The sequence below is a fragment of the Malus sylvestris genome, chromosome 10 (assembly GCF_916048215.2).
Source record: "Malus sylvestris chromosome 10, drMalSylv7.2, whole genome shotgun sequence".
Lineage (NCBI taxonomy): Eukaryota > Viridiplantae > Streptophyta > Magnoliopsida > Rosales > Rosaceae > Malus > Malus sylvestris.
Window position 1 is genome coordinate 4819883 of NC_062269.1, and position 11739 is coordinate 4831621.

Genomic DNA, 11739 nt, shown 5'->3' on the forward strand with positions numbered 1-11739 from the left:
TAGGAAGGATTTCAGGTCATCTGAGGAGGGAGGAAGGGAGGGAGGGAGAGAGGAAAAAGGGCGGAGGGTGCGTGGGTTAAACTGAAATTTTAGGAAGGATTTCAGTTCATTTGAGGATAGCCGAGTTCTGGACTTCATTATCTGTTTAACTACAAGTTATAGTATTCATTTTTCAGTCTTTGATGCTGATATGGTTGAGGCTTTCTAACAGAAACTTGGAGTTGAAGAGAACAAAAACTTGATTTTCCTGGTTCATGTTTAGCCAAGCTATGGAGAGTGTGCTGGTTGGAAATTTGTTGGCGAACACGACTTCAGAAACTTCAGTAAAATGGATGCACTGAATGTACACGTTTTCCTTATGATCTGAATTGCTTGATGTTAATGTACTCTTTTTCCTTACGATTATGAGCATTTTTCTCATTGAATTTTTGCTACCCTACTAGGTTTTAACGAGGCACCATCCTGGGCTGGTTATATCCTTGTGAGTTTTTCTACTTTCATAAATACGTATAGTTCTACCATTATGCATACTTTTCACATTTCTCCTTAGTCTATAAGTTTTTCTCCTACACTGGGTTTTACTATAGCTAGGTTTTATGAGTTTTACAACCAATGCATCCTTCAATTAAAATGAAACTCAAATTCGCTCATTATGCTGCCGACTTGACCAGCTGAACTTCCTCACTGAAGACTTGATGCGATATTTTGATTGAGTACTTACACACTCAAAGGAGAGTGTTGTAGTTTTAATTAGTTTAAGCATCTGATTGTATAAATCCTATTGGGATTCTATGATATCTTTTAGATAATGTCCTGATTCAATCGTAAATTAAACTATCGATATTTTTGTTAATGTCGATACTTTAGATATGAAATATCTTCTCATAGAGCAGTGAATGAATGGCTGAGATTGAGCTCATATGCTCTCTCTCTCTCTCTCATTGTTTGTAGCGACTATACGCCTACTGTTACATTGTTGAAGGGATATACAGTGGAGAAACACAACTTGTGCTCTAAGAAAAATACCAAAACTTCATAATCTTCCTCCAATTTCATTTCTGAAATTATCTACAAAACACACATAAACACACAATTAAACACTTAGGGCTCGTTTGGATATGCTTTTAAAATGACTGAAAGCGCTTTTAGAGAAAATATTTTTGGGTTACAAAAGCACTTTAAGTGCTTTCTGCAAGAAGCATTAGTTATGTGCTTCTTCCAGGAAGCACTTTAAGTGTTTTTCCATGATTTTCTTGCATTTTTACCAAGGAGTGGTTCCAAAAACATTTTCATCAAAAACGCTTTTAGTTATTTTAAAAGCACATCCAAACGAGCTCTTAATGAGGTCATCACCTAGTCTTGCATACGATTGACATCATTGTCATACTTACTTGAACATGTCATAAGATTGGCTATTTCCATTGTCATACTCACTTGAACGTGCCATAAGATTGGAAAATTTATTGACTAAATTTTCCTGCTCCTGGTAAACCCCTATTTTCTGCACCCTGAGATGAATATCATCAGTACTCCTGTGTCGTGATAAGTGTGCACCAACATTTATCTTTGCCCCACCGTTCACATTGAGCTTATTGTTTGATAAATGTCCCAGCCAAATATAACTTTCATGGCGATTTATTACGGTTGCATACAGAGGGGTTGAAAACTCAGTGTGCTTGGATTTGGAGTCTGAAGAATAAACGACGCACAGAGTCAATGCTTTTGCATCATAGCCAAAACATTGCGGCATAAATATTTCATCCTTCAGGTCAACGCATGTAAACCCTGATGGAAGATCATTTCCGGGGAGAAAAAGATCACCATTTCCGCTCGCGCTCCATTCCTATACCATGGAGTAAGATTTGTAAAAAAAGTTGATACATATAAGCTGTATACAGTTGGGTACAAACCGAGATTATATATATACATAGAGAGAGAGAGAGAGAGAGAGAGAGAGAGAGAGAGAGAGAGAGAGAGATGACCTGTAGGATTGCTTTTTTAAAAGCAGCAGTGAGATTGGTGCACCCTTCCATATGAATCCTTATCATATTGTTTAACGACTTATCCAAGCCTAGAATCTCAGTGAGTTTGGGGGAGTGATTCAGATGCAGTTCTAACATACTCGACATTTTTGAAAAATTTGGCATCACTTCCAATGCAATGCACTCATCCGCTTTCAGGATTTCCAATTTTGTTGGTAAATCTGGGATTTTCTGAAGGTTTTGGCAATTCGCAACAGATAAATACTTTAGGTTCCTCAATTGTATTATGGAGTGGTGAATCTTGGACAAACTCTTACAGGCTTCGAGTATCAATCTTTCAATATTTGGGATTCTTGAAAAGTCTGGTGATTGTTTCAGGTTATCACAAGAACCAAGATTGAGAAACTTCAACTTTTCAAGTGACTGTGAGACAAAATGGGAAAACAAATATCAAAATTCAATAGAAGAGAAAAAGCATGATGTTGGTATTTAAAAAATCTGTTGGAAAGAATTGATAGTTTGGTTGGGTTTGTATTGTACCACGTTGTCATTCCAGACTTGTATATTGCTACAACTCAGGTCGATGTCAACTACGTTTGGTTGATTAAAATCCTCTGGGATGGCCTGCTGAGGGAAGTCAGACATACTTAACCATCTTAACTCATCGGGAAGATGTTCGCAGTCTCCAGTGAACTTTACGCCTTTTATTTTGAGTAATCTCAGGTTCCGCATATTTCTGAATGTTTCTGTACTGAAGCTAAGCTTGTCAGCTTCTGGAGAATCTAAAGCGATTCCTTCTATTTCTTCCGTTCCCTGTTAGAAAGGAAAAGAAAATAAAGTAAGACAAGGGTTATTTTCTTAGACTTTAACCGGTGCAGAGCACCAATACTGGATCAATGCCATAGAGTTTGTTTAGACATCAGTCTTGTTTTAACAATCTAAATTAGTCATCTGTGTTACAGGGATAATTTTCAAATAATTCAGTAAATAAAATCAGCATTTTTTTTTCTAATGCAATTTGATTGAGGAAGTACTTACACTTTTTTTCCTCAAAACGTTTATTACATCTTCATGATGCCACAATCTACAGCGACTTTGAAGCTTCTTAGGGGATCTAGCACGTACAATTTCTCTGCCCATGTCTCGAATCAAACGGTGCATCATCATCAGACTACCCTTTGGATCATCAGTTACAAGGCATCGCTCCTTGAGTACTTCAATATCTGTTGTTGGCTCACAGTAGCACCCATCCAATATGGCCATGACGCGGTCCTTGTCCATTCCAGTAAAGAAACAGGATACATCAAGGAATATATCCTCCACCTGGGCAACCTTAAGCCCGTCATAACTTATCTTAAGCTTTTCATGAATTTCCGGATAAGGCTGTGATTCGTTCCATTTTTTCAATGCACTTGTCCATTCTTTCGGGGTTTTTTTATGTAGGTAAGAACCTACAGCTTTAAGTGCATGTGGTAAACCCCCACAATAACGAACAGCTTCTCTTGAGACTTTGTGGAATCCTTCATTAGGAGAACTCTTTTGAAAGGCACGCCAACTAAGGAGCTCAAGAGCTTCATCGTCATTCATTGCTGGCAGGGAACATGCCTTATCCACCACTTCAGGTGTCTTTAGCAAACTTTTATCTCTTGTTGTTATAACAATTCTACTTCCTGGACCAAACGAGTCACGTTTTATAGCCAATGTATCTATCTGGGCCACAGAGTCTATATCATCAATAATGACAAGAACCTTTATTTGGCGAAGTCTTGTATTTATCTCCTTGGTCCCTTCATCGGGCATACCCACCTTTCTGTGGCCCAATCTCAAGATGTCAAACAGAAGTTTGTTTTGCGAATCAACCAGTTTCTTATCTTCTCTCACATTCGGAAGAAAAGATGCACCACTAAACCTGTGCTGGTATTCGTTGAAAATAGCTTTTGCAATCGTTGACTTCCCTAGTCCGCCCATCCCCCAAATTCCGATTATGCGAACATCATTTGATCCTTCAACATCTAAATAATTACTGATTTCTTGCACGCGAGAATCTATTCCAACTGGATTTGTAGCTACATTTAAGCATGGTTTCTTCAGTATTGTAGCGATCTGGCCAACAACTTCCCTGATAAAACTTCCTTCATGCCTGGAATGAAAAATTCATAACCAAGGAAAAGTAAGATTTGTTGGATTATGTGGCCAAGTGGCCATATACTTTAGAATAAACAAACCAAAAGTGGACAACATATTTCCTTGTTTTGGGGAAGAAAATATGGGTTGTTTTTTTTTGTTTACCACCCGTGAGTTTTGGCTCCTTAATAATGGAGGGTTTGGTTGCTTTCTTCCATTCGGTTGTGTGGTAGAGAGAGAGAGAGAAGAGAGCTGCTGCCCTTTTGTTTTAGAGGAGAAAAATAGAGAGAAAAATTCAGAGAGTTGCAGTCTTGCAGAGAGCCCAAAAAGAAGAACAAGTTGCTGCTTCAATTGGTTAGTAATCATCCACCAAAGTAATTGTTGTTGTAATAGCTTTGAGCTATATGTATAGAGAATAAATTATTCATTATATTTCTTTCTCTATTTGTTTCTTTGGTGTGTGTGAGCTATTAGGTGTATTGGGCTTTTGGGTTGTGAGATTGCCAACACTTTGTAAACTCTCATTTGGTTGATAGTGGATTATTAGGTGAGCTCCTACTGCTCCGAGGACGTACTCCAGTTACACTGACTGTGGAGGAACCTCGTTAAAATCTTGGTGTCTTTTCTATATTGTTCTTGCATTTCATTTGATATATTTTTTGTGGGTTACAAAGAGTTGGTTCTAAAAGGTTTGGTGCTATCCTAGAACAACAATTGGTATCAGAGCACTGGTTGCTCTTGGGTACTGTCTAATTGCCAAAAATGTCAGACGGGCAAGATGAGAATCCTTTTGGAAGCAGCTCCGGGTTTGCAAGAACTACGGTGCAAAATGCAAAGTTCGAAGTGGAAAAGTTTGATGGCACAAACAACTTCGGGATATGGCAATGTGAGGTCAAAGATGTGTTGGCTCAACAAGATCTACTTGCCGCTTTGGGAGAGAAGCCGGAAGCCATGTCGAAGTCAGAATGGGAGAAATTAAATTTGTGGGCTTGCTCTTCAATTCGGTTGTGCCTTGCAAAAACTCAAAAGTATTTTGTGATGCGGGAGACATTAACAAGTGTGTTGTGGCAAAAATTGGAAGACAAGTATATGACAAAGAGTGCAGAGAACCGGCTACACTTGAAGAAAAAGCTCTACCGCTTCCAATACAAAGAAGGTACAAAAATGATTAGACACCTTGATGCTTTTAATAAGTTGATTGCCGACTTGTTAAATTTAGATGAGGATATTAAGGATGAAGATAAGGCCTTAATATTGTTGAATTCCTTGCCGGACTCTTATGAGCATTTTGTTACCACTATTATGCATGGTAAAGAAACTGTGAAATTTGAAGATGTGTCAAATGCCTTGATGAATTATGAAATGAGGCATAGAGATAAAAATCATGATAATACCTCTGAAGCTTTATTTGTTAGAGGTAGATCATCGGAGAGGAGATCATCTTCTAGTAGGAAAAAATCACAGTCTCGACCTAGAGGAAACTCTAAAGGTAGAAAACCTTTGGAAAGGGATGAATGTGCCTTTTGTCGTAATAAGGGCCATTGGAAGAAAGATTGTCCTAAATTGAAGACCAAAGGCAAAGAAAGTTCTGAAGCTAATGTTGCTGAGGTTGAAACAGATTTTTCTGATTTTGCTTTAACCACTTCCTCATCATTTGATTGTGCTACTAAGTGGGTGTTGGATACGGGTTGTACTCATCATATGACTCCTCACAAGGATTGGTTTTCAAGCTTGAAAGAGTTTGATGGTGGCGTTGTGTTCATGGGAGATGACAATCCTTGCACAACAAAAGGGATTGGTACAGTTCATTTGAAGTTGCATGATGGCATGGTTAAAGAGTTGACAGGTGTTCGGTATGTACCGAATTTGAAGAAAAATCTTATTTCTTTGGGAACTTTGGAAGCCAAGGGCTTCAGATTTCATTCAGATGGGCAGACATTGAAGGTGACTTATGGTGCACTTGTTGTGATGAAAGCTCCTCGATGTGGCCATTTGTATTTATTGCAAGGAAGCACTGTGACAAGTGAAGCATCTGTAGTCTCAGAAAATATGGGCACATCCGATTCTGATACTACTAGATTGTGGCATATGAGATTAGGCCATGCCGATGAGAAAGCTCTACAAGGGCTTGTGAAACAAGGTCTTCTAAAAGGTGCCACGACTTGTAAGCTTGATTTCTGCGAGCATTGTGTCTTGGGGAAGCAAACTAAAGTGAAGTTTGGTACTGCTGTACATCAGACGAAGGGCATTCTTGATTATGTGCATTCGGATGTTTGGGGTCCTACAACGACTCCCTCTTTGAGTGGTAGACATTGGTTCGTGACATTTGTTGATGATTATTCAAGAAGGTCTTGGGTCTACACTATGAAGCACAAGAGTGAGGTGTTAAACATTTTCTTGGGTTGGAAGAAAATGGTTGAGAACCAGACTGGGAGAAAGATTAAGATTTTGAGATCGGATAATGGTGGTGAATACACATCCGATCCTTTCTTTAAAGTTTGCAAAGAGGAAGGAATTGTGAGACATTTCAGTGTTCGGGGAACTCCACAACAAAATGAAATTGCAGAAAGATTGAATCGAACCTTGCTTGAGAAGGTTAGATGTATGTTGTCTCAGTCGGGTTTAAGCAAGTCATTTTGGGCAGAGGCAGTTAATTATGCATGTCACATCATCAACCGATTACCCTCAGCTGCTGTTCAGGGTAAGACACCAATGGAGGTATGGACTGGAAAACCTTCTTCTGATTATGACTATATCCGTATTTTTGGTTCACTTGCTTATTTTCATGTGACTGAAAATAAACTTGATCCTAGAGCCAAAAAGGCTATCTTTCTTGGTTTTAGTAGTGGTGTCAAAGGTTACAGGTTGTGGTGCCCAGCGATGAAAAAACTTGTAATCAGTAGAGATGTGACATTTGATGAAGAAAGTATGTACAAAGGCTCTGAGAAGAATGTGAAAAATGTCCAACAGGTGGAGCTTGAGAAAGTTGCCTCTGGTACTTCAAATCCTATTTCCGCTGATGTCGAAGCCACTACAAGTGAGGAAGTTGGAGACCATGAAAATGTTGAAGAAGTTGAACTTGAAGATTCTATTCAAGTTGAAGAGCAAGTTTCACCTCAAGAGTCTATTGCCAAGAACAGAGGAAAGAGACAAATTACCAAGCCAGCTCGGTATAGTGATTATGTTGCTTTTGCTCTTCCTATTATCACTGAAGAGATTCCATCCAATTATGAGGAAGCCATTGAGAGTGAGGAGAAGAAGAGGTGGTGCAATGCCATGGGTGATGAGATGAATTCTCTCTTGAAGAACAAGACTTGGGAGTTAGCTAAATTGCCTAAGGGCAAGAAAGCTATCGGTTGCAAATGGGTGTATGCCAAGAAGGAAGATGCTGATGAGAAAAGCAATGTGAGATTTAAAGCAAGATTAGTTGCTAAAGGGTATGCACAAAAGGAGGGCATTGACTACAATGAAATATTTTCTCCAGTTGTGAAGCACTCCTCAATTCGTATTATGTTAGCTCTTGTTGCACAATATGATCTTGAGCTTGTGCAACTCGATGTGAAGACGGCTTTCCTACATGGTGATTTGAATGAAGAGATTTATATGTGTTAACCGGATGGGTATATAGTGAAAGGGAAGGAAAATTTGTTTTGCAAATTGAAGAAATCACTTTATGGCTTGAAGCAATCTCCAAGGCAATGGTTTTTGAGGTTTGATAAATTTATGAGAAGCCAAAATTATTCTAGAAGTCAATATGATCATTGTGTGTACTTCAAGAAGTTGCAAGATGGGTCTTTCATTTATTTATTGATATATGTTGATATGTTGATTGCCTCAAAGAATGTTGAAGAGATTGAGAAATTGAAGAAACAAATGAAGAACGAGTTCGAGATGAAGGATCTTGGTGAAGCGAAGAAGATCCTTGGCATGGAGATCACTAGAGATAGAGCAAAGGGTTTTGTCAGTTTGAATCAAAGACAATACCTTGAGAAGTTGATTCGGAAGTTTGGAGTTCATGATTCAACCAAACCGGTTAGTACCCCTTTGGCTCCTCATTTTAAATTGAGTTCTCTACAGTGTCCTAAAACTGATAAAGAGAAGCTGCAAATGAAAAATATACCATATGCAAATTTGGTTGGTAGTTTGATGTATGCAATGGTATGCTCTAGACCGGATATTACTCATGCAGTTGGCATGGTGAGTCGATATATGCATAATCCAGGTAAAGAGCATTGGCAAGCAGCTAAGTGGATATTGAGGTATCTCCATGGTACTCGAGATGTTGGTTTATGCTTTGAGAGGGATGACTCTGGTATTGGTCATTTTGCAGTTGGTTATGTTGATTCAGATTATGCAGGTGATCTGGATGGAAGGAAGTCTACTACAGGCTATGTGTTTACTATGGCTAAAGGGCCAGTTTGTTGGAGGTCCATTTTGCAGTCGTCTGTTGCCTTGTCTACTACAGAGGCTGAATATATGGCAGTTGCTGAAGCTATAAAGGAGGCCATTTGGATACATGGGCTGATTAGAGATTTGGGGGTTGATCAGAAGCAGGTGGAGGTACATTGTGATAGTCAGAGTGCCATTTATTTGGCTAAGTATCAGGTTCATCATGCGAGGACCAAGCACATAGATGTGCATCATCACTTTGTTCGTGAAGTAGTTGGTGAATGAGAGATCATTCTCCAGAAGATTCCAACTAAAGACAACCCTGCTGATATGTTGACTAAGGTTGTTGGTGTAGCCAAGTTTGTTCATTGCTTGAACTTGGCTCGCATTTTGCCTATTTAAAGAAGGCGTTGAGCAGTAGGAGTTTTGGAGCATTTGGCTCGGCATTAGTTGTTCTCTTGCTAGTGATTGGGAGTGTTTTTTTTGTGTTGATTGTGTTGGTTGGCTTATCATGGCGTTTTCGGAACTTGGCCAAGGTGGAGATTGTTGGATTATGTGGCCAAGTGGCCATATACTTTAGAATAAACAAACCAAAAGTGGACAACATATTTCCTTGTTTTGGGGAAGAAAATATGGGTTGTTTTTTTTTGTTTACCACCCGTGAGTTTTGGCTCCTTAATAATGGAGGGTTTGGTTGCTTTCTTCCATTCGGTTGTGTGGTAGAGAGAGAGAGAGAGAGAAGAGAGCTGCTGCCCTTTTGTTTTAGAGGAGAAAAATAGAGAGAAAAATTCAGAGAGTTGCAGTCTTGCAGAGAGCCCAAAAAGAAGAACAAGTTGCTGCTTCAATTGGTTAGTAATCATCCACCAAAGTAATTGTTGTTGTAATAGCTTTGAGCTATATGTATAGAGAATAAATTATTCATTATATTTCTTTCTCTATTTGTTTCTTTGGTGTGTGAGAGCTATTGGGTGTATTGGGCTTTTGGGTTGTGAGATTGCCAACACTTTGTAAACTCCCATTTGGTTGATAGTGGATTATTGGGTGAGCTCCTACTGCTCCGAGGACGTACTCCAGTTACACTGACTGTGGAGGAACCTCGTTAAAATCTTGGTGTCTTTTCTATATTGTTCTTGCATTTCATTTGATATATTTTCTGTGGGTTACAAATAGTTGGTTCTAAAAGGTTTGGTGCTATCCTAGAACAACAAGATTTACTATGAGACTGAAGGATTAAAATGTACCAATATACTAGTCATCACCGAACAAACTGATATCAAGTGAGATAGATCTCATATCAGAGTTTCTAAGCTTTGCAATTAAATTTTGGAAAACAAAACGATTTAAAGAATTACTTTGTCAAAGGGAAATAAGCAAGTTATTACCCGTCAGTCACTTGAAAGTCCTTGCCGCTCAACCCTGCAGCTGCAGAAAGGGTATCTCTCCAGGTCCGGACCTTTTCCTTAAACTCTTGTTCATCCCTCTGAAACTCCGCAGCTGCCCTAAAATCATTTCCCCACTTCCGGACCATTTCTTTCTCAAACTTTTGTTCATGGTTCTTAAACGCGGTTTCAAAATCACCAGTCTGATGCCTGACATCTGAAGTATCAACATCGAAGAAAATCGGAAAAACATGTTGACCCTGTGTTCTGCTGCACTCCATGATCTCCACCAGCTCGTCAAGACACCAGCTGGATCCCGCATACCCCTTTGAAAACATGATGACAGCAAGCCTGGACTCTTTGATTGCTTGCTTCAGATTTTCTTTTATAACATCCCCACAAATCAATCGGTCATTGTCCCGAAAGACATTGAACTTGTAGTCGTTTAATGTATGGTAGAGATGGTCCGTGATGCCCTTGCGTGTTTCGCCTCTAAAGCTCAAGAACACGTCGTACTTGCCGTCCGCGGTATTCATCTGTTGGCAAGTCAGCGATTCTCTGATGTCTGATAGGCACTGCAAAATGGCACCAGGGGCAGATGGTTTTTGAATCGAACTGGCAAAGTCAACTACTCCTAGTTTCAAGTCCACAAAAAAAAACAAAAAAATGGTGTACGTCGTTAATAAAATGTACAGTACAATCCTCAAATTGAAATATGAAAATTGTAAAAGCTGCTAGACCCATTGACACCATCTCCAACCTTTTTGGTTAAAAGTTAAAATTTTTAAAATATAAAATATAGATTTTGTTATTCAGTACTATATTCTAGTGGTATTTTTATTCATTGATAAGTGAGAGATCTTAGATTCGATTCTCATTAAAAACAAATTTGAACAACATTATTACTAGTTTATTGTGAAGCTCATCCCCTTAGTATAAATAATAGAATAATGATATTCATATCATGTTTTTGTACCACATTTTCATATCATCTTAGGTGTCATTTGATGTGGACAGTCACATCATTTGAATTAATCAAATTTTTAAATTTAGTTGATTATTTAATAAACTAATAATTAATAAAAACTAGTTAATTAAATTATGATTGTGGTATATGAGAAGTCTTTTTTATTCCTTTCCTTGAGTTTTACAAATTTTTCAAATGATGTGACTGTTCATATCAAATATCACCTAAGGTGGTATAGAAATATGGTATAAAAACATGGTATGAATACCATTACTCTAAATAATATCATTTGTTAGAGAGTGGGATGGATAGGCCCATCCCCTTAGTATAAATAATATCATTTATTTGAGAGTGGGGTTGATTTTGTTGGAGAATGGGGTTGATTGGAGAGTGTGATTGAATCCTAATTAAGGCTGGTTTGATATTGTTGTGCTTTGAAAAAAAAAACTGTTTCTGTTATGTTGTAAGAATAAGCTCATTTTTGCTACTTCATGTTTTTAATTTTTTTTCACTTAAAACTGTGAAAATAAGTTGTTTTTAAGTGTTTACCAAATACTTTTTTAAACTTAACTTTTTTTTATACCCACATTTTATAAAAGCATTTCAGTACCAAACCAGTACTTAAACTGTCTACATATGTCTAAGAGGAAAAAAATGTTTTTTTTTTGTTTTAAAGCAAATGTTTGTTTAAAACAAAATAATAGATGTCACCCATGACAGAAGGAAGAAAATGATATGAACCGGTTCTCCTACCATTGGTCCTAAATTATTCAATTATATGGGAATGGGGTTAAATTATAATTATAATAAAAGCGGGATGGAGAAAAGATAACGTGTAAGTGGCGATTTTCAGCAGCAGTACTCGCTGTCGTTCACCATGAGCACAGCTGCCATAAAT

General features: G+C 38.1%; 1 protein-coding gene across 1 annotated transcript; it reads right to left on the bottom strand.

Annotated features, from left to right (window-relative positions):
• Positions 1 to 843: 843 nt before the first annotated feature.
• LOC126585066 (disease resistance protein RPV1-like) lies at positions 844 to 10521 on the bottom strand. The gene is made up of 6 exons (XM_050249454.1): positions 9878 to 10521; positions 3021 to 4122; positions 2523 to 2795; positions 1983 to 2405; positions 1392 to 1843; positions 844 to 1068 (listed from the first exon to the last, which is right to left on the bottom strand). The coding sequence occupies exons 1-6, from the start codon at positions 10408 to 10410 to the stop codon at positions 1065 to 1067; spliced, it is 2787 nt and encodes a 928-aa protein (XP_050105411.1). The 5' UTR covers positions 10411 to 10521; the 3' UTR covers positions 844 to 1064.
• Positions 10522 to 11739: the final 1218 nt, after the last annotated feature.

Excerpts from the sequence above, each read along its gene's own strand:
- LOC126585066 (XM_050249454.1), bottom strand. The coding sequence starts at position 10,410 with ATGAATACCGCGGACGGCAAGTACGACGTGTTCTTGAGCTTTAGAGGC. Across the intron at positions 4,123-9,877 it reads GACTTTCAAGTGACTGACGG|GCATGAAGGAAGTTTTATCA; the intron begins GTAATAACTTGC and ends TTTTCATTCCAG. Across the intron at positions 1,844-1,982 it reads TTAAAAAAGCAATCCTACAG|GAATGGAGCGCGAGCGGAAA; the intron begins GTCATCTCTCTC and ends TCCATGGTATAG.